The 22401-nt window shown below is 35.7% G+C and overlaps 1 protein-coding gene across 1 annotated transcript in view; it reads left to right on the forward strand.

Annotated features, from left to right (window-relative positions):
- The window catches only part of NPAT (nuclear protein, coactivator of histone transcription), a 51673-nt gene that overhangs the window by 28801 nt on the left and 471 nt on the right, over window positions 1–22401 (forward strand). The window contains exons 5-17 of the mRNA XM_065882349.1: window positions 1198–1238; window positions 1758–1982; window positions 2950–3031; window positions 4003–4090; window positions 4791–4882; window positions 4964–5051; window positions 10618–10714; window positions 11337–11465; window positions 13645–15315; window positions 17168–17283; window positions 17356–17464; window positions 20050–20110; window positions 20212–21367. Of these exons, the coding sequence (XP_065738421.1) occupies window positions 1198–1238; window positions 1758–1982; window positions 2950–3031; window positions 4003–4090; window positions 4791–4882; window positions 4964–5051; window positions 10618–10714; window positions 11337–11465; window positions 13645–15315; window positions 17168–17283; window positions 17356–17464; window positions 20050–20110; window positions 20212–21367 (3955 nt within the window). The remainder of the gene's footprint in view (window positions 1–1197; window positions 1239–1757; window positions 1983–2949; window positions 3032–4002; window positions 4091–4790; window positions 4883–4963; window positions 5052–10617; window positions 10715–11336; window positions 11466–13644; window positions 15316–17167; window positions 17284–17355; window positions 17465–20049; window positions 20111–20211; window positions 21368–22401) is intronic.

Raw genomic sequence — 22401 nt, forward strand, 5'->3', positions numbered from 1 at the left:
ACCTGTGTCCCCTGCATTGGCAGGCAGATTCCTAACCACTGTGCCTCCAGGGAAGGCCCAGTAGTCTTACTCTTATTCCCCTTTCCTGACCCTCATCTTTCCTCCCCTTGCAAACATCCTCAAAGACATTCACAGTTTAATTAACACCTATGATTATTTATAAGTTACTGCAATATTTTATTGACAAGGTATTACATAAAAAAAGAAGGTTCTTAGCCAGGTGTTCTCCAAGATTGGTTCATGCAGGGGACACGGGTTCGTGCCCCGGTCCGGGAAGATCCCACATGCCGCAGAGCGGCTAGGCTGGTGAGCCATAGCCGCTGAGCCTGTGCTCCGCAATGGGAGAGGCCACAGCAGTGAGAGGCCTGCGTACCGCAAAAAAAAAAAAAAACTGCTTATTCAGGACTTCCCCGGTGGTCCAGTAGTTAAGACTTTGCCTTCCAATGCAGGGGACGGCGGTCCCATCCCTGGTCGGGTAACTAAGGTCCCTCATGCCATGGGGTGTGGCAAAAAAAAAAAAAAGTGCTTATTCGATTTGGTAAGTTTCGTGGCTCTTGTTGGTAGAGATTTATTTGACAGATTTTTGAGGACAATGGCACAGTGTCTTACTGTTTACAAAATATCGATACATGGGTAACTTCAGTTCATAATAAAAGGAGAATCAGCTTGTATTGTGAATTTTCTTATCTGTTTGCTTTGTTCCTTCTTTAGAGCTTCCATGAAGTAATGTCATAGTCATAAATTTGATGAAAGCAGGATCTCCTTTGAAATCAACTTGGATTCTGAAGTATTTATGTATGGAGTTATATGTAAAATCAGAATTTCTCTGGGAAGGCATCTCTATAGTTATAAAAGATAATTGATAATTGTAAAATATTATATATAGCTTTCTTAAGTATATTGAGTTCCTAAATTCAAGTCAAATTGTACTCTTAGTGGGATGTCAAGGCTCTCTAATGCTTATTACACTGGATAGAAACTTGGTTATTAAAATTATGTATGTGTGTATGTTTATATGCCACTGTTTTTCTCCTAAAGCAAATAAGATTTGGTTACCTAGAAAATGTGCTTATCTTTTTTGTCTGAGAGAGATTTCTTGCCTTTTAACTCATAATTTACTTAAAGTCTGACTGTAACTAAATCAGAATGTATTCGGCAATAGAAGTTTTTTAATGTCAAACTACTTTTGTTTATTAGGAGCATGCAAAGTTCCCCAGGCTTTGCTGCCAATCAGAGAGGTTGGTATTCAACTTTAAACTATAAATAATGTTCAGAATTACTTTAAACTCAAACTTACTGTCAGATGAACATTTTAGTTAACAATACATGTATGCTAAGTTTATATTTTGTTTAAACTACTGCTTTTCTAAGTACTGTTACCATATTAGGAAATAATATTTTCATTTATTTTAAAAATATGCATTTTAAATATTCCCTATTTTTCTCATTGACTCTCATGTATTCACATCTTTTAATTCTCATTCCATAAGTCTGTTTCCTAATTTGTGGAGATGTTATCAGTATGAATTATTACAGAAGAAATGTATTCTTGGATTTTTAAAGTTTGAATGTACTCAATTTTAGTTTGTTGCTTTTGAAATTATCATGTAAACTTAGTTGATATTTTTAAGGGCTGTTTTTCAGTCCGTAGATCCACCATGTTAAACATGTAGTAGAACACATATCATGTAAACTTCTTAAAATTCCCAAAATACTCTGACATTGAGTTAATTTTTTTAAATGCTCATGTGTTTCAGCCCGAACAAGAAGTGGAATTGCAGAAATCAAACGGCAGAGAAGGCTTGCATCTCAAGCAGCTCCTGTCAGTTCAGAGTTGCTGACTTTACCGTATCTTTCAGGGCAATTTACTAATTCTCCTTTGACAGCTACACAAGTTATTCGGCCAACTGGCCAGATTTCAACTCCTTTGAGGTCAAATTTTGTAGTGGTCAACCATTCACAGTCACAAGACACTATGACCCGTAAGTCTACATTCTGCACTCTTAAATTTTGTTTTTAATCAAACTGTATAAATGAGATGATGTGCTAATATCTTTATATTCATGGTATAAAATTATAGCAAAAAGTAGATAAGAGGCTAGAAGTAGAATAGACATTAGGTAAATCTGCCATTAAATATACATATTATTAAATCTATGAGACATTTTAATCTAGGATTCTTCTTATGTCTGTTCTAACTGAAGTCCAACCTTCTCAATTCTCAATTCTAGTTCTCAATTCTCTTCATTAATAGAAAAGACCCTGTTATTTGATTTTAAAAGGAATGTGCATTATATTTCACCACCTTCTTATCTTTGTTCATGGTAGTCTGTCCTGCTGGAATGAGGAATGTTTTTCCATCTCTACCTGTTGAAAATCCTGCATATTCCTGGCTGAATCTTAGAGCTAGGGATAAACTTAGAGATCATCTGATACTTCTTGCTTCTTATATACTTGAAATTATTATAAACACATGATACTAAGGGGCAAAAGTCTAGTTAATAACAGAGTTGGGGTTAGAACTGAGGTGCCACCTCTCAGTTCTTAGACCAATCTCTTTTCTGCACAGGTAAAATGTATTGACATCCACTATGTTCTCCCTTATTTCCATCTTTTCTCCATCCTCTTTAACACCTCTGGGTAAAAACACTTACCCAGTACACTTAGTTTATACTTCTTATAATTATTCTGTTCTGCCATGATATTTTTTGTTGAGACTATTCTGTATACTGTACTTTGTATTTTATCATAAAACCTTAAGTCACAGAGACTATGTTTTATATATCTTAATATCTTCTACCGTGCCTTGCACAGAGCAGGCACTCAGTGTATACTAACTGAATTTAATATAAAATAATAATCACTTTGTAGTGCTATTTATTTCATTAATGCAAGTATAGAAAACTATTCAGTTTCCTTGACTTACTGCTTTGTTCTCTTGAAATACAGCTGGAGAGGCTTTAAATATCATTCCTGGTCCTCAGGAAAGGAAAACTCATGCCAGTTTAATGTCTCCTGGTAGACGCAAAAGGTAAATGCCTTTTAAAAGGACAAGTTTCCAATAACCTTCCAAAAAAAAAAATTACACCAGGATATTTACATTGTGAATAAGGTAACAAGATTGCATTAAGTACTTGAGACTATTTACTATTATATCCATTTCAAAACACTTTTTTTTCCCCACAGTCTATCCTCCCTGAAAACAGGTTGTGTTTTATAATCACTGACCTATTCACTGTTTCATTAGAAATATTTTTTTTCTATAGTGGTATATAGAAAAGTATATCTTAAAATTGATGTTAACTCAGATTTTTTGAAATAAGCATTCTTTTAAACAAATATAAATAATATCTGCATGTTTTAAGGTCTACAAACACATATTTAAAGTTCTAAATCGATGGTTAAAAACTCTTCTCAGGGACATTCTCTGAGAAAAGTTTCTTTCTGTCCTATTTAGCCCATGTGTCTTTGTTTGAAGGATATTTCATAAAAGAGAGATAATAGTTTAAAATGTTGTTTCTGTTTTCTCAACTGCCGTGCCATGGGTATTTTTGTTGGAATTTTTACTGTTGATTGTCTCTCATTCAAGTCTGACCTCATCCTCCTTTATGGCAAGGTTTCTCACTTAACCACCTAAAACAATAGAACTACTATAATAGTATCTAACATTTATAAGAACCTTGACCTTTTTATAAAGTCTTTACATATATTTTATTGAATTCTTTCATAAACCCAATAATGCAGTTGGTTTTATCCCATTATAGAGTGGGTCAGAGGGTACCTTTCTACAGACCATATAGCTAATAAGTAATAAAGCTAAGCCTCAAATTCATTTCTTAATTCAAGTCTATTAATGCTTTTCAACTCAACTGCCCTTTGTTCCTACCACAAATAGAGAAAATATCTTTTCCACCATGATCTTAAGATTAGTCTTTACATGTAATTATCATTGAATTGGTTATTCATACTAGTTAAAAGACAGGCTTTTAAAATGTGTTTCAGTGAATCTCAAAGGAAAAGTATCACTTTGTCTGGACCTCATTCAACAATACGGAATTTCCAGGATCCAAATACATTTGCAGTAGAAAAAGTAAGTGACCTTCCGAAACTTTGCAACTTAAGATATTCCTGAGTTTATAACTATTGATATATACACAAATATATATATGTATGTATGTATGTATATTTAGATTATGTGTGTGTTTGTGTGTGTGTGTAAAATACAGTATTTCTATAAGACTTCAGTAGAGGGAGTTCCCTGGCAGTCCAGTGGTTAGGACTCCGTGCTTCCACTGTAGGGGTTCAATCACTAGTTGGGGAACTAAGATCTTGCAAGCCGTGCAGCATGGCCAGAAAAAATACTGTGGTAGAATTACCTTGGGATAGACTGTAGTGAAATTTAACAGTAGCAGATAGTCCAGTCAGAATAGATAAAATGTGCAAATGCACCAGGTAAGAAACAGAAGTGTGTTTACAAAACTGTAAATACATCATTGTTGCTGGATTATGCAATATAATAGGGCATTTTTCCTAGAATAGAGACAGGTTATTAAAAATCTTGTGTGAAAAGCTAAAGAGTTTGGAACTGTATTTTGTAGTCAGTGAAGAAAGAGTTGGTGAAGGATCTGTGAATACCCTTGTAAGTCAGGTGTTAATATCGAGGGAGCCACCATAACTTTTTGAGTTTCCACCTAGATTTATTAAAACTATCCAGCTTCCATTGATTCTTTTTAAATAAATAACATAATACTCTATCCTATGCTTTTGCTAATATTGACTTTGTTTTCCAGCAAATGGTTATTGAAAATGCTCGAGAAAAAATATTAAGCAACAAATCTCTTCAAGAAAAGCTTGCAGAAAACATTAATAAATTTTTGACTAGGTAAGCCGTTTGTGTTTAAAATATCTAATTGTTTTTGCCTAATTGAGAACTATGCTAAAAATTTTCCTTTCTGTATTACAGTGACAACAATATTGCTCAAGTACCTAAGCAAACAGATAGCAACCCTAGTGAACCAGAGACTTCAATCGATGAACTCCTGGGACTTCAGGTATGGGTAAGGGTGTGTGTGTGTTTGTGTGTGTGTAGTACATATATTCATAGTTAAAACTGATGATATTCTTGTTTCATTTCAAAACCATTACTAACAGATGTATAAAATGATTTAAAATAATAATTAAAATATAAATTTCCTTCATTATCCAAATGTAATCTGTTCCTGAAAATGTGTTAGTGAATTTTCAAGGTCAAAATTGCGGTTTTACGTAAGGTAGATAGCTAGTGGGAAGCAGTCGCATAGCACAGGGATATCAACTCACAAAGCTCGGTGCTTTGTGACCGCCTGGAGGGATGGGATAGACAGGGTGAGAGGGAGGGAGACGCAAGAGGGAAGAGATATGGGAACATATGTATATGTATAACTGATTCACTTTGTTATAAAGCAGAAACTAACACACCATTGTAAAGCAATTATACCCCAATAAAGATGTTAAAAAAAATTGCGGTTTTATTCCAATTTTATTGAAAAATAACTGATATCTCTCATTGTATAAGTTTAAGGCATACAATATGATGATTTGATTTACATATATTCAAATTGTGTTATTTAGATGGTAAATGTAATAAGACATTCCTAACCATCTAATAACTAACCAACTCTTCCATATATCAATAAAACACTTTTCCTGTATCCATACAACAATGTCATGTATTTCTTAGTATTTAATAATTAAAAATTCATTAGTGGTTATATTTCTGTGCAATAAGCAGTACTGTACAGTGTATACAAAATAAATTACATTTCTTCTGCACCTGCTACAAACTGTATAAAAATATAAAGACACAATGAAATAATATGTTAAAGATACATGATGAATCCAAGTAATATTGAACAAAATAAAATGAACAAGACACTTTAAAAAAGAATAGATACTAACTAAATGAATAATTGTCTGTGAGATTTATTGCTAAGAGAAGGAAGATAGGGGCTATAGTCACTTGCTATTCAGTGAGAGTGAAGATGAAAGAGGGTGAGCTGGTAAAAGAAGAATTCAACAATATGAGTTTTAAGATTTGTCCAGGTGCAAATACCTTTTTGAAGAACAGCTGAGATTTTGGCTATTGCATAGCCTTTTGCTTGGACTCTCAGATAATACATTCAGTTTTGTTGCTGTGCCACAAAATGAATTCATTATAATGAATTTATGGTAGTAGTTTTCTTTCAGATGATGAATTCTGGGTGAAACCACTGAGGTTTTTTTTTTTGTCAGTTCCTTCAGAATACTATAAAAAAAAATTTTTTGGATACATTTTCCCAAAGTGAAATTCAGTAAATTTAAGAAAACATGACAAGCTTTTGAAAGCAACCTTTAAATTATTTAGCAGTCTTCTTTAAAAAACTTCTCCTGTCTTAATGTTCAACATATCCCCTGTTCTAAATTTTACAACCTTCAACTCCTTACTTATATTTTCTCCACAAAATAATTAGGTACTTACCATAATCAAGACACTCTATTAGATACTGTGAGAGATTATAAGAAAATGAAGACACAACACTGTGTTCATGGTGTTCATAATATTGTATATTGGGGAAAAGTTAAAAATTCAGATTTCAATAACTTTGAAAGTACAGCAATACATAATGCCCAATGGAGTAGTATATACATAAGCTTCACTAAGAGAGCAGAGCCAGTTGTACAAATAGGTGAATTTTTTAAAATGTTTTTACGCATCTTTGTGTCCTTGGAGTAGGCAAGATTTCTTTGGCTACACAAATCGCTGTGTTTTTTTTTTAAGACTTCTGTAAAATTCAAAATATCTGCTTGTTAAAAGCATCATTAAAATTAAAAGGCAAACCACCAACATGTATTCCAAGATTCCTTCAATTCTGATTTTTAAAGTTTAGACTCTAATAAGAAATTTACTAGAAAAATGTGTTTCTTCAGCAGTAACTTTTGTAAGAGGGTATGCACCAGTTCATAGTTTGATTAACATTGGATTGTTGGTTCTTGACATTATTTATATTACTGTAAATTTTTAAGTCCATCGATACAGAAATAATTTGTTCAAGCTCCTGGCTTTCTCCTAAATCACATTTCATCAAGAATTATTGATGTTCTCTGTATATCTGCATTGTCAAGGTTAACTGGTTCTTTAACTTCAAGTTTCTCTTTTCATTTTATGGCCATTTTTACTTTAAAAATCCAAGTTTTTAATCACTTCATGAGAGTTCCACCTTACCTCTTGCTCCACATGAATTTTCTATCCCTTGGGATCCAAATGTATGCTTCACCAAAATTGAAGAAAATATAGCACTGCAGAAGGATTTACAGATAAGTTTGTCATTCCATTTAAATCATATTGATCTCCAAAAAAGTTCAAATGTTCATAAACATGGAAATTAATTCCATAGTAAAGAAATACAAATTAAGACAACAGATTACTTTTATGTCTTAGACTGATAATGCTTAAAAATTGATATTGCCCATTATAGGTAAGAGCATGGACATTGTTACATAGAACAGAACAAGCATTCCTTTTTATTTTTGATGGTGATACCATTTTATTCATTGCTATTTACCAATAAAACTGATAATTAGTATTACCTATCCTTTCAGTTTATATATACATAAATTTTCTTTTTTAATTTAATTTATTTATTTTTATACAGCAGGTTCTTATTAGTTATCTATTTTATACGTATTACTGTATATATGTCAATCCCAATCTCCCAATTCATCCCACCACCACCACCCCACCTCCTACCCCCACCCCCCTCCCCGCTTTCCCCCCTTGGTGTCCATACATTAGAACAAGCATTCTTATACAACTTTTGTGCAAGGCTTCTTGACAGGATTTCTCAAAATTTTAAATGTATATATTGTTTGACCTAGTAATTTCACTGATAAAATTAATCCCAAAGAATGAACAAATGCCTGGATAAAGATTTTCACGTATTATTTACCATAACTGAAAATTAGAAAAAATGCAAATGAACAAAAGTGAGAATTGGCTAAATGTGGCAGAGTTATGTAAACAAAAGAGTTCTTTCCCTTTAGAAGGATAGTGGGTTAAACGTTTAGTTTTGTACCCTACTAAAAAGACAGTATAGGGAATTTTTAAAAAGCATAAACCCACAGGGGCTTCCCTGGTGGCGCAGTGGTTAAGAATCCACCTGCCAGCGCAGGGAACACGGATTCAAGCCCTGGTCTGGGAAGATCCCACATGCCGTGGAGCAGCTAAGCCTGTGTGCCACAACTACTGAGCCTACACTCTAGAGCCCGTGAGCCACAATTGCTGAGCTCATGTGCCACAACTACTGAAGCCTGCATGCCTAGAGCCCGTGCTCTGCAACAAGAGAAGCCACCGCAATGAGAAGCCTGCACACCACAGTGAAGAGTAACCCCTGCTCGCCGCAACTAGAGAAAGCCCAAGCACAGCAACGAAGACCCAACACAGCCAAAAATAAATTTAAAAAAAGAAAAAAAAAAAAGCATAAACCCACAAGGACAGAGAAAGAATTTTTTAGAATTTGAAATGGACAGGTGGTACCTGACTTAGCAGACCCTGGATTCTAAGCCAGTAAAGGCAAAGTTCAGGTAAAAGTCACTTTACAAAACACTTGACTCTAGTACCTCTGAAAGTAAACATAAAGATAGGGCTACAAACAGGATGATAAGGTGTAAAGTTTAGGAAGTGTATAGTTAAACTCGATATCTTTTCCCCATTTACACTGTTCCTCAGAAACACTACTTCAGCCATAAACTGTCCCAGCAAGAAATCTAACTCACTCAAATAAGAAAAACTAAAAATACAGATGGTTCTGTAATTATTCTACAGCTTAGACTATAGTTGACAAGGTCCCTGCCTCCTTATTGGCACAGGGTTTAAAGACAGCTTTTGGCATGCTCCTTTTAAGTGTGAGCACATAAACAAGGATTGTCCAACATTTGAAAGAAGTATTTAAAATGAAGAGACTGGGACTTCCCTGGTGGTCCAGTGGTTAAGACTCTCTGCTTCAATTGCAGGGGGTGCGGCTTCTATCCCTGGTTGGGGAACTAAGATCCCCCATGCCATGCGGCACAGCCAAAACTTTAAAATTTTAAAAATAATAAAATGAAGAAACCAAAACAGATAAAAAGAGTGAGGTAGATCTATATTGAAGGCCCTAGAAAGCAGTGTACAACAAACTTATGTGAAGAAAGCAGGTTAAACAACATTATTAAACCAATCTCATAGAAAAAGAGGTCAGAAGTGGAGGAATTGGATAAAGGTGGTCAAAAGGCACAAACTTCCAGTTATAAAGTAAATAAATACAGGAGATGCAGTGTACAACATAATGACTATAGTTAACACTGCTGTATGGTATACAGTTAACCCTTGAACAGCTTGGGGTTGGGGTGCTAACTCCACATGCAGTCAAAAACCCACTTAAACCAAGGGGGAAGGGGGGGTGGGATAAACTGGGAGATTGGGATTGACATATATACACTATTGATACTATGTATAAGATAGATAACTAATGAGGACCTACTGTGTAGCACAGGGAACTCTACTCAGTGCTCTGTGGTGAGCTAAATGGGAAGGAAATCCAAAAAAGAGGGGATATATGTATACATATAGCTGATTCACTTTGCTGTACAGTATAAACTAACAATATAGTAAAGCAACTATACTCCAGTAAAAATAAAATTTTTTTAAAAACCCACTTAAAAGTTTACAGTCAGCCCTCCATGTGTCCTGTTCTGCAAGTGCAGATTCAACCAACCTTGGATCTTGTAGTGCTGTAATACATATTTATTGAAAAAGTTCTGCATATGAGTGGACGGACCTGCACAGTTCAAACCTATGTTGTTCAAGTGTCAACAGTATTTGAAAATTAAGAGAGCAGCATATCCTGGGGCTTCCCTGGTGGCGCAGTGGTTGGGAGTCCACCTGCTCATGTAGGGGACACGGTTCAAGCCCTGGTCCGGGAGGATCCCCCATGCCACAGAGCAACTAGGCCTGGGCACCACAACTACTGAGCCTGTGCTCTAGAGCCTGTGCTCCGCAACAAGAGAAGCCAGCACAATGAGAAGCCCACACCGCAACTAGAGAAAGCCCACGAACAGCAACGAAGACCCAACACAGCCAAAAATAAATAAATTTTTAAAAATAATAAAAATAGCATATCCTAAGAGTTCTCACAAGAAAAAAAATATTTTTTTCTTTTTCTCTCTTTTTTAAATATGTATATGAGATGATGGATATTAACTAAGCTTATTTTGGTATTATTTCACAATGTATGTAGGTCAGGTCATTATGCTGTACACCTTAAACTTACACAGTGGTGTGTGTCAAGTAATAACATTATAGCATGGTTTTATTCTATTTTAATGTTTGGGGATATAGTCACCAAAGTGATTAATTAGTGGTATTAGGGAGCATTCACTTTCTATTTTCTAGTCTTCCTGTTTTAATTTGTTTTAAGTGAATAGTGTTACAATCAGAAGAAATTTTCTTGGAAGGGAATACTACATAAAAGGTACAAAATATCAGATATCCTCTAATTACTTTGCTGGTATTAAACCATACTAATTCAATTAGAATCACTTTTTGTTTGTTTTTTGTTTTTGCAGAGTGAAATCCACATGTCTGAAGAAGCTATACAGGATATATTGGAACAGACAGAATCCGATCCAGCATTTCAGGCACTCTTTGATCTATTTGACTATGGTAAGTAGAACATTTCTATCAAAGCAGTTAGGAGAAAAAAGTTTCTCCAATTTCTCTGGAGAAACAGCTTAAACAGAGTAAAACAACATTTCCCAGAGCATCTGGAAAAAAGTTCCTATTTTCATTAAAGCAAACATGGATATGAAAGAGTTTTTTTGTTGCTTTTTTGTTTTATTTTTTTCTTAAAGATACTTTAGCTGTAAAAATAAAGAACAGTTTTGGGGGTGAGGGGGGTTAGTTGTGGGCAGTTTTGCCAGTCATCAAAAATGTGTTGAGATCTACTCCTATACATATATTATACTAAACACAGTTGGATAATACAAGAGGAATAAAAAGATTTGTCTATTGCCCTCCATCTTATGGCCTAGTGCAGTAGTTCTCAAAGTGTAGTCTCCAAACCAGCAGACCAGCATTGTCTGAGAACATGTTAAAAATGCACTGGTCTAGTGGAAAAATCATACTTGTCAATGATATATAAGGCAACATGTTAAAAACTATAATTAAAGGACTATAATTAAGACCAAACTTTAACATTTGCTTGACCACTGTCAAGCTGTATTAATTGATGCTTATTTTTATTTTGGTCATTTAACCAATTGTTTCCCTATTCCCTTTTTAACAGGTAAAACAAAGAATAATAAAAATATATCACAAGGCATTTCCAGTCAGCATATGGAAACCAATCTCAATGTAGTCTTAGCAGGTGAAAGTAATCTAGCAGTTAAAGGTTCTTTTGAAACAGGAGAATCTGGTAAGAATTTGATTTTGTTAATATCAATCTAAATCCTAATACAAGTCTCAAAATTTCAAAGGCAGAAAATGTTTAATTTGAAAGTTGTTCAAATTACCACATACATCATTTTTGTGTTTCTAAGTTTTCTCTTCATTTAAAAAGAAAAAATTATTCCCACGCCTTTAGTACTTTGATTAAAAGGTGGATTTTTAGTACTCATTCCTTCATGATGCAGTAGACACGCACAAATTGGTGTTAATAGTGTTGACCAGTTCAACCTGTCTGTAACATTTAATGTAATTTTTTTGAGACACATATTCAAATCCCTAATGTGTAAGGTTGGTTTGTGGTATTAATCATCCAGCCTCCTAAGCAAGCTTAGCTGAGTGCTCAGTATCAATATCTCACTTATTTAGAGGAAATTGTATACTTGCTGATAGTCCTGAATTATGGGTTTTATGAGGTTTTAGGTTATATTCCTATGTGTCTACTAGTCAGTTCTTTATGTTTCTGCCTCCCATAGAGTACCAGTATGGCATATAATTGTCCCACAATAACTACTTATGAATGAGGGAGGGCAGTGAATATGTCTATCCTAGAGCTTTTAAATATTGGCCAAGTTTTTTAAAATTTCATTTTTGTGAAACATATGCAGAAGTACACAATAAAAGTGTACTTTAGCTCATTGAATTATAATCAAGCAAATACCCACATAACCATCTCTAAAGTCAAAAAATAGAATACCGCCAGCACCACAAAAACATCTCTTCGTATCTCTTCGCAATCACTACTCCTTTCATCCCTGTTCCTCAAAGATAACCATTATCCTGGCTTCTCTCACATTATCTTGGCATCTTACACTTGCTAAACTTTATGCCTCTTTGGTACCACCTCTATCCATTTCTGTCTACACCAAGTTATGCCACAATAATCTTTTCTGTTCATCTATTCTTAAATTCCATGACCCCTTCCAGCTCCCTCAAAAGACTTCATGGCTTCCAAGTTTCACATCACGCCTTCCAAAAACCAGTTTTGGACTATTTCAGACTATATTCCTATTTTGAGTCCTTTGCCTGTACCCAAATCCAATCCTCCATTTCTTCTTAGGCTGAATTGTAGGATGGCGTGTCTTTCTCATATATATTATGTGTGGAAGATTGTGCTTCAGATAAGCTCTACCCTGCACAAAATGAAATTTGAAATCCTATTTTCTCAGAAAGTCTCTTCCCACTTCGTTGAAACTGACTACCCCTGAATTTATGTGGCCTGTATATAATTTCCACTGGTTTCCCCACAATAAGGATTCACATGTGCTCCATACCCACTATTATTTTACCAGTGTCACATTAACAGAATTTTATGATAGTTGATATACATTTTTCTGGATTTTTCCCAATATTTTTCATATTGTTAATTGTTATTATTTTCTGTCCTAAACTGTGAATGATGTATGACACAGTATATCAGTATTTTCTCAAATGCCCTTTCTTCTTTTTCCAACTATTAACACTTTTATTTGTCAAGATCTCCTCATACAATAACACTTTCTCACATCCCATAGGCCAGAAGAGGTGCCTTTTGTTCCTATACTGCTATGGTTTTTGGCATGTTTCATTATGACTTTCTGTCCTATGTCTGCCTCCCTTAGACTGATATCACCAAGGGTGGAGACTGGGTCATTCATCTTTGTATCCCAGTACTGGTCATGTGGTTGATCTTCAGTAAACGTGTAATAAATGTTAAAGTGTACACAATAATATCAAATGTTGATCATGCAAAATGTAATTGGCCCCATTTCACCTTCAAGAATATATCAGATGAAGTATGGTCAGTAGAAATGGTAAAGTTGAAAAGTCAGTTGTTTTGAAAAAAACTATGTTTGTAGCCAGTTTTTTTTATATATTAGTACATATTAAATGTTCTTAAACATATATGCTTTTTCCTTCATTGTGTCATCTGTTTTCTAAAAAGCTTGACAAACAATTTGGCACTTGTTAAAAAAGGCATCAGTAATAAGAAAAGTACCTGTAAGTGTTTTGATACTCAAAAGATGAGAGAGTGAGTTTATCAGACTTCCACTTGCTGGTATGTCAAAGATTAGTTACTTCCTTGGCAAAACAGGTTTTATAGTAAAGATGACTACCTTAAAAGCTGTTACATACTCACCATATCTTTCTGCCATCCTAATATTTTGCAGATGATCAATCTGGTCAACCCCCATTTTGTACATCCTATCAAAATGAAGACACATCAAATGTTTTGAAGAATGGCAGCAACCATGATGAGCTTAGACAGGAAGCCCAGGAACATTTTTCCCAGATAGACTCTAGCGTCCAGAAAAAGGCCTTTAAAACAGTAGTATCTACTGAACAGAAGTGTAACCTTGATATCACCTTTGAGTCTGTGCCTAATTTGAATGACTTTAACCAAAGAGTAAATTCTGATGCTGAATGTAATCAGCATTGTGCTGAATTATACACCAGTCAGATATCTACTGAAACTGAATTGGCTATGGAAGTTGAAAAGAATTCTTTGTCTCCAAGTGTGCAGAATGAATCTCGATTACAGCCTGATCAGTCTGATATACCAATAACTTCATTTGTTTCCCTTGGTTGTGAAACTAACAATGCGAACTTAATTCTCTCTGGAAAAACTTCTCAGCTTTTATCCCAAAATATTACATTAACTGGAAAGCCATCTAAAAAAGGTCAATTTTGTGAAAGTTCTGACGATACAAGAAGACTTACAACTAATTTCCATGGTTCCAAGTCACCAGATTCTAGAGAAATTCACCAGAGTAAAATTGAAATTAATAATGTGTTACCAGTTGCATCACAGCAACTTTCAGATTGCCAAGATAATTCTTCACTTCAAAGTAAAATATTACCTGTGTCTGTTGAAGGTTCGGGTTTAACTATATCTGAACAAAAAGTAGAAATTCACCTTGGAGATTCAGTATCTTCAATTAAACAACCATCTAATGATTCATCATCTGTTAAGTTAAATCATACAGATCATGAACCTCAGCCCTCCAAGTCTGAGAAAGTTGCTTTGGGTTCACAAGAGCCTTCATCTTCTGTAAAAGAAGATGGAGATAGTATTTTTCTATCTTTAGGTGAAAATAACTGTGAGGAAGTTACATTGATATCCCCAGAAGCTAATCCTATAGAAGATATACGTTCTCTTCCTTCAGAATCTGTGTGTTCTTCAGTGAGGGATTCTCACCCTGAGTCCCAGAATACTAGTGATAAACCTGCTGGCAACAAGTCAGCAGAGATAGATGCATCAAATATAGTCTCTCTCAAAATTATCATCAGTGATGATCCATTTGTTTCCTCAGATTCTGAACTTAACAGTGCTGTTTCTAGTATCAGTGGAGAAAACTTGCCAACTATAATTTTGTCTTCTCCTTCTAAATCACCTGCCAGAAATGCAGAATTAGTTAAATGCCTGTCTTCAGAAGAAACCACAGATGCTATCTCATCTGCTGAAGGAATTGGGGATTCAGCCTCAATGGAACAGAGCCTTTTAGCACTAAAACCTGAAGACTCTACAGTAAACAACATCCAGAATGAAGAGAGCATTGCTTTTTCAGCCAATGTTACACCATGCGTTTCCAAGGATGGAGGATACATACAGTTAATGCCAGCTACAAGCACAACTTTTGGCAATTCAAGTAACATTCTGATAGCTACTTGTGTAACTGATCCAACAGCCTTAGGAACAACTGTCAGTCAGTCAAATGTGGTGGTGTTGCCTGGAAATTCTGCACCCGTGACTGCTCAACCACCACCTCAGTTACAGACACCCCCAAGGTCAAACAGTGTATTTGCTGTCAACCAAGCTATGTCACCCAGCTTTTCACAAGGTAACTTTAGAACATATTGAAGTTCATTTCTCTGGAATGGGATCTAATTTCTCTTGTGTGTGCTGTTATTGACTAGAAGGTAATAAATCATGGATGAGAGTATAAGAAAAGATTCAGAAATTTGTGATTATGGCTTCTCTTTACAGAATTAATTCAATCAAAAATTTTTTTAATCTGCTAAGCTATGGAATTCGGTGGTTTCATTTTTTATTTCTTTTTCTTTCCATAGTTCTCAATCCATGGCTAAGCTATCAATACAAGAAAAAGACAGGGGGGGAAGACTAATTCATCAAATAGCCATATACCTACTAAAACCCAGTGTTGTGGGAGACTTTTCTTAAATAGTTATTACAGTCTTAGTTTTCAAGGAATTTATTACCTATTTGGAAAGACTTTCAAGACACAACTTGAATTTCTCCCTGCATGATACCCTTTGTAATTTCTCACTATCTTCCACATTTGAAAATTGATCCCTGTCTTTAGAATTCTTTGTTTATAGGAGCACCTCTGGCATTTATTACATGCCATTTTATGTGTAGTTAGTGACTGACATGCCTGTCATAGTGGTCATTCTTGATTATATGTTCCTTGAAGGTGGAGTTTATGGCACATTCATCTACACTTCCTTAGATATTGATTCCCAAGCTCCTTTCCCCTCTTTCTTTTTTTACATTTAGGCATATAATTAAATCAGATTAAATATCAGCAATTAAGTATTAAGCCTGATGGATCTATTTCAAGTGCTGTTTAAAATAAGATAAAGGAGGGATCAGAATTGGTAGAAAAGGTGGAACTTGAGCTGAAGCTTAGGTAGTATTTGGAGTAAAAGGAAGGGAATCTTAAGCAGTACAAGGATAGGTAGGTATTTGAGAGACTGAGGTAGGTGTTCAGGAAAGTGAGGAAATCAGCCTTACAGGAGAAGTTAATGAATTTATTAGGAAAAGATTAATTTACAGGGCAGGGTTAAATTATGATAGCCATAGACTATATTGTTGACCAGGTAAACATTGTATTTTCTCCCACAGTTTTTACTGGTTGCTCACTTATCTGGACCCTTTCTGACAAATACCATTGAGATTATATTATAGTTTGGGGTTGTGAGTAAGTCTTAGACTGTCAATATTCAGTTTGGACCGTTATTTTCTGGTAAAAGATTCAGACTTGAAACCTGCACTACCAATTTTTTGATCAATTTCACTATTCTTTCTAGAGGAATCAAGGTACAACTAAAATATGATCTCCAGGCTGTAGAGTCTTATGCTTATTCATGATGTTTACTTTGACTAATTGCCATAAGAATAATATTCAGATTGACTTTTTCTTAATTTGTTAGCCTTGTTGTCCCTAAATTAATTTTTTTAAAGGAGAGTAGATTATATGAAAAACTGATTATAATTATATAGGATTTATTTCAAATTAATAATTACTGGGGCTTCCCTGGTGGCGCAGTGGTTAAGAATCCGCCTGCCAATACATGAGACACGGGTTCGAGCCCTGGTCCAGGAAGATCCCACATGCTGCGGAGCAACTAAGCCCATGCGCCACAACTCCTGAGCCCACATGCCACAACTACTGAAGACTGCACGCTCTAGGGCCTGTGCTCCACAACAAGAGAAGCCACTGCAATGAGAAGCCCATGCACTGCAACGAAGAATAGCCCCCGCTTGCCGCAACTAGAGAAAAGCCTGCACACAGCAACAAAGACCCAAGCAGACATAAATAAATAAATCAACAAATAAATAAATGTATTTATTTTAAAAAAACACAAAACCTTTAAAAATAATAATAATTACTTTGGTGTCTTGTGTTTATTCCATTTTATTGAGAATTGTTGGTTGGTTTTTTTTTTTAGGATCTGCCATTATAATTGCTTCTCCAGTCCAGCCTGTACTTCAGGGAATGGTGGGAATGATCCCTGTATCTGTGGTTGGACAGAATGGAAATACCTTTTCTGCTCCTCCTCGGCAGGTAAGATTTATGAACTGAAAATGGCTCGGTGCTGCTTTTCAAACAAAGTATAATTAATGGCTTCTCCTCCAGGTCCTTCATATGCCTTTGGCAGCACCTGTTTGCAATAGAAGTATCCCTCAATTCCCTATCCCTCCAAAATCTCTGAAGACTCAGGGACTAAGAAACAAGCCTTGTACAGGTACATTTTTAAGTTCATTCATGTCAGCTTTATGTGTGTGTACTCCTTTGTTTGCAGCAATATGACGGTATTTTTTTTTTTTTTTTTTTGGAATACTAATAACTTTCCTAACAGGTGGTTGTCCAACCTTTGCTTAAAGTTTTTTTTGCAGTGATTAAAAAAAGAAAAAGACAAATGGAACAAAACAGAGTTTAGAAAAAGACCGTGTATTTATAGCAACTTGTACATAGTAGAGGTAATGTCAGAAGTCAGAAGGGATAGGATGGTTTGTTTAGTAAATGAAATCCATTGGCTATTATATATATTACAGGGAAAAAATAGATCTCTTCCTCACAACATATATAAAGGTATGAACTCCAAGATGATTAACACCTGAAAGTGAAAAGCAAAACAAATAATGAAAGAAAATGTAAGAGAATATCGAGATGATGCTGAGATAAAAGATTGCTTTTGAAAAATGAAAAAATTTGATAATGCTGACTACTCCAAAATTAAAGACTTAGTTCAGTAAAAGACAACATATACAAAGTAACACGAGATTTTCATTCATGAATGAAAATACTGATGAATGTTGTGGTGAGTTCTCAAACTTCTCTACCTCAGACTTCTGTATCTTCATGGGTGACAAAATGCCCATGTTGTTAACCTAACAACACCCTAACCCTCAGAATTGTTGACCCCTTGCATTTCTGAGTCTTTAATCTTCACTTCAGCCAACCTGTCCCATAGCTTTACCTTTAATTTTTCACTACTTGTTATTAGACCTATATAATTTATAATGGTCAATAAACTCTCTCAAAATACTTACATTTCTGTATATCCATTGAATCTCTCTTCAACCAATGAGAGCTCCTATTACTTGAATCCTTACCTTTACCTGAATTTTCACTTCCTTTCTGCATTCATTTCCTTCCCTATCCAGGCTAAACCCCACAATCCACCACATCAGCCACTTTTCTCAGTACTCTTATACACCTTCATATTCACATTCTTCTACCATATCCACTTAATACCCTCTATCCAGCCAACCATTCCTCTGCCTTTACACCTGGGCTTCTTAGCATTGCTTTAGAAGTGATTCCATTCAATAACACTTAAAACTTTCTCACCCTCACTGCCACTTAGCAATTATTTTAAATGTCTACCTATCTTCTTTCTCTCCCATTCCTCTTTAATACTATTTCAGACTTCCACAGGTCTTCTCAGATCTATCCAGTCAGCACTTTCCTCACTCTAGGCCAATGATTTTGATTTTTATGGGTAGTAAACTCCATTTTCTCACATTACTCCCATTTAATATGTACATGTTCATCTAAAATCATTCTTCCCTTTTCCCTTCTTAGAGGAATGATTATCTCATTCTTTCTAAGGTTAGTGCAGGCTACCTTCTCTCTTCTGTGTATCTTCAACTTTTCTTTTTTGGCTTCTTCACTCTGTGGCTGTCCAACTATGGATACAAGGATCATTCCCATCATTCCTTTAGGTTTTTCACATCTGCCAGCCCTTTATCCCCGACCCCTCTTATTTCCCATTACTTCTTCATCCATATTATTGTCCTTTCTCATGTTTCCACTAAAACTGTTTAAAGTCACCAGTGGCCTCCTAATGCTGCTATATGCATTGGATGTTTTCCAGTCTTACCTTACTTTACTTCCCTCTAACAGTTAATACTATTGGTGGCTTCTAGAACTACTATGCTCCTCCCGTTCTAATTTTATGTAACTTAAGATCCACATACTCTACATATCTAAGTCTCACCTCTTCTTCCTCAAAAACCGCTTCTGCCTACCATTCCCTCTTGGTTAATGTCACCATTTATTCCTCATTTACTGTTCATGTCCATGCGAATGCCCATTACTGTCTCTAAGACCTTCATCATCTCCTACCTTGAATATTTATAGCAATCTAACTAGAATTTCTATTTCCAGTTTTCTTTCTTCTCTAGTTCATCTTCTACACTGCTGCCAGAGTGACTTCCTAAAACAAATCTATTCATGCATCGTCCCTATTTAAAACTTTCAAGGATTCTCTATAAAACCTTTTGCATAATACCCAAGGTCCTACACGATATCATCTTTGCTTTCATTTCTGGCTTCATATCTTGCTGCCCTTCCACATAAACTCATGTAAGTCCATGGAAAATAAAATATGGCTATTAAAACTCCAGAGCATGTGCTCTGAGTGACATAGGCTTACAAACATGACAGTTAAATGGGCAGAATTTTTAAATAGGTATAATATAGTGTTTTCTTTAAGTAACTTTTTGGATCTAAGTAGTACCCTTAAATGCTATACTGAGCATACTAATTTGTAAATCAAAAGACTGGATTCATATTTCCCTGAAGTTAAAGCAAGTCATTTGCTCCATATTTATATTTCCTCAGTAACATGAATGAGTGATCGTCTCGTGTATATTACAAAGCTGCTTTTTTAGACCCAGTATGTGAAAGTATTTCATTTGTACATTAGCTATAGCTTAAATTTTTCTCATGGTGTCTGATACTGTGGTCTGTTCTGTTTTCTTACAGAGAAATATACTTTCAGGAATGTTTTTCTTTTCTAATTAACTTAACTTATAATTCCAGGAAAACAGGTAAATAATTTGGTGGATTCATCAAGTCACTTAGTTGGATGTCATGTACAACGGTGAGCATAAAAGTAGTTTCTATCATAGAGTATTTGAATGCTCAAGTTAAAAGCATAAAGAATTTCTTTATGTTGCTAAGAAAAATTTTTTTTTCTTGTAGAACTGAAGTTCCTGACAAGAATATGGCCACAGATCTTGGGAAAAAATTGGAAGAAATAACAGTTCCCTTCTCAGTAGAAAGTATAGTTCCAACTAGCAAAACCTTTGAAAGCCACAGGCGTGTGCTCTGTTTTGATAGCACTGCTTCTCCTGTGGCGAATACACAGGGGACAAATCATAAGACGGTGTCCCAAAACAAAGAAAGGAATGACATTTCATTTTCTAATCTTGACTCACCCATTGTTTCCTCCACCTTAAAACCCCCTTCTAATAACGCTCTCAAAAGAGAGAGAGAGAAACCTCCTGTGCCTAAGATTTTATCTAAATCAGAAACTGCCATTAGCCGACATACCATAAAAGAAACTCAGTCAGAAAAGAAAGTTTCACCCACAGAAACTATACTTGAATCTTTCCATAAAGCAACAGCTAATAAGGAGAATGAACTATGCAGTGATGTGGAAAGGCAGAAAAATCCAGAAACTTCAAAACTGTCTAATGGGCAGCAAACTGGGGGTGTACGGAATGAGAAAACTATAGCTTCACTGCAAGAGCTAACCAGAAAACAAGGCACATCCTCAAACAGTAAAAATGTCATTTCAGTAGGTGCACCTGTGAAGGATTTAAAACAAGAACAAACCAAGTCTGCCAGTTCTTTGATTAACCCACTCACCAAGCATACCACAGAAATGTTACAAGATATTCAGTGGCATAGCCCAGTAAATAGACTCGCTGATAGTACTGATTTATCTGTACCCCGGACATCTGGCTCAGGAGCAGGGGAAAAACATAAAGAAGAACCTACAGATGTTATCAAGGTCCCTTCTAGTAGGCGTTATGGTGAAGAGAGTGGCACACCCAAAGTAATGGTCCCTCCTGTCACCCCAGACTTGCCCGCCTGCAGCCCTGCCAGTGAAACAGGGAGTGAAAACAGTGTAAACATGGCTGCCCATACATTAATGATTCTCTCCAGAGCAGCCATCTCTAGGACTACTTCAGCTACTCCTCTAAAAGACAATACACAACAATTTAGAGCATCTTCAAGGAGCACCACAAAAAAGCGGAAGATCGAGGAATTAGATGAACGTGAACGACACTCCCGTACTTCTAATAAAAGTCTTGCAAATTCATCAATACCAATGAAAAAGAAGAAAATTAAGGCAAGTTTGAAAGTCTTAATTTCAAAACCACACCTTGCCCTTCCTTCAGTGCTCAGATTAAAGATCTCATCATTTTTTGCCGTAGCTACCTAACTGAACATTTTGGTCAAGATAGCTTTGAATTTTGATTGACAAAATACATTCTCTAGGGCTTCCCTGGTGGCGCAGTGGTTGAGAGTCCGCCTTCCGATGCAGCGGACACGGGTTCATGCCCCGGTCCGGGAAGATCCCACATGCCACAGAGCTGCTGGGCCCGTGAGCCTGTGCTCCGCAACGGGAGAGGCCACAACAGTGAGAGGCCCGCATACCGCAAAAAAAAAAAAAAAAAAAAAAAAATTCTCTAGCAGTATCTCTCAGCCAGTGTGGTACTCAGAAGTTATCTAGATGAAACGTAGCATTTTCAAAACAGTTGCTAAGGCATATATTTATAAACATCTTCCTTGGGAAAAGGAGGTTTTTGTTTCTGTCATGGTAAGACCCAAGGTTTGTGGGGAGAATGACATAACACATGAAAAATTGGGAAGCCATTATTGTGTATGGAATTACCAGGTGAAAACTGCTTTGCAACTCCTCCATCTTAGGTTTTTTCCACATGTCCTACCAGCTCTTCCATAGATTCTAATGTAAGTTAATGTGTTGGAGCAGTATAAAAATTAAATTTACCTGTTTCTTCTTTAACCATGGTTATCTGTAGGAAAGTAATGTAGGATTATCACTGATAAGTTAAAGCCATTTTTCCTAAATCTGTTTAGCCATTTAGTAAGTGGATTGAATAGAAAGGTTTAAAATGTCATACAGGAAGTATTGTCAGGGAAAGAATCTTGGCTCTGCTGCCTTGCAAGCCTAGGTTGAATCCTGCATCTCCTGCTTATTGGTTCTTGACTATTGTTAACCCAATACATGAGTCTGAGCTGCATCATTTGACATGAGGTTACCACACATCTTACCCAATGGCTGTGAGGACTAAATGCAGTGTTTGTAAAGTGCCTAGAGTATGTTAAATGTTTGGAACTAGAAAAGTACCTGTTAACTCT

This window comes from Phocoena phocoena, chromosome 8, assembly GCF_963924675.1.
Source record: "Phocoena phocoena chromosome 8, mPhoPho1.1, whole genome shotgun sequence".
NCBI classification, from domain to species: Eukaryota; Metazoa; Chordata; class Mammalia; order Artiodactyla; family Phocoenidae; genus Phocoena; species Phocoena phocoena.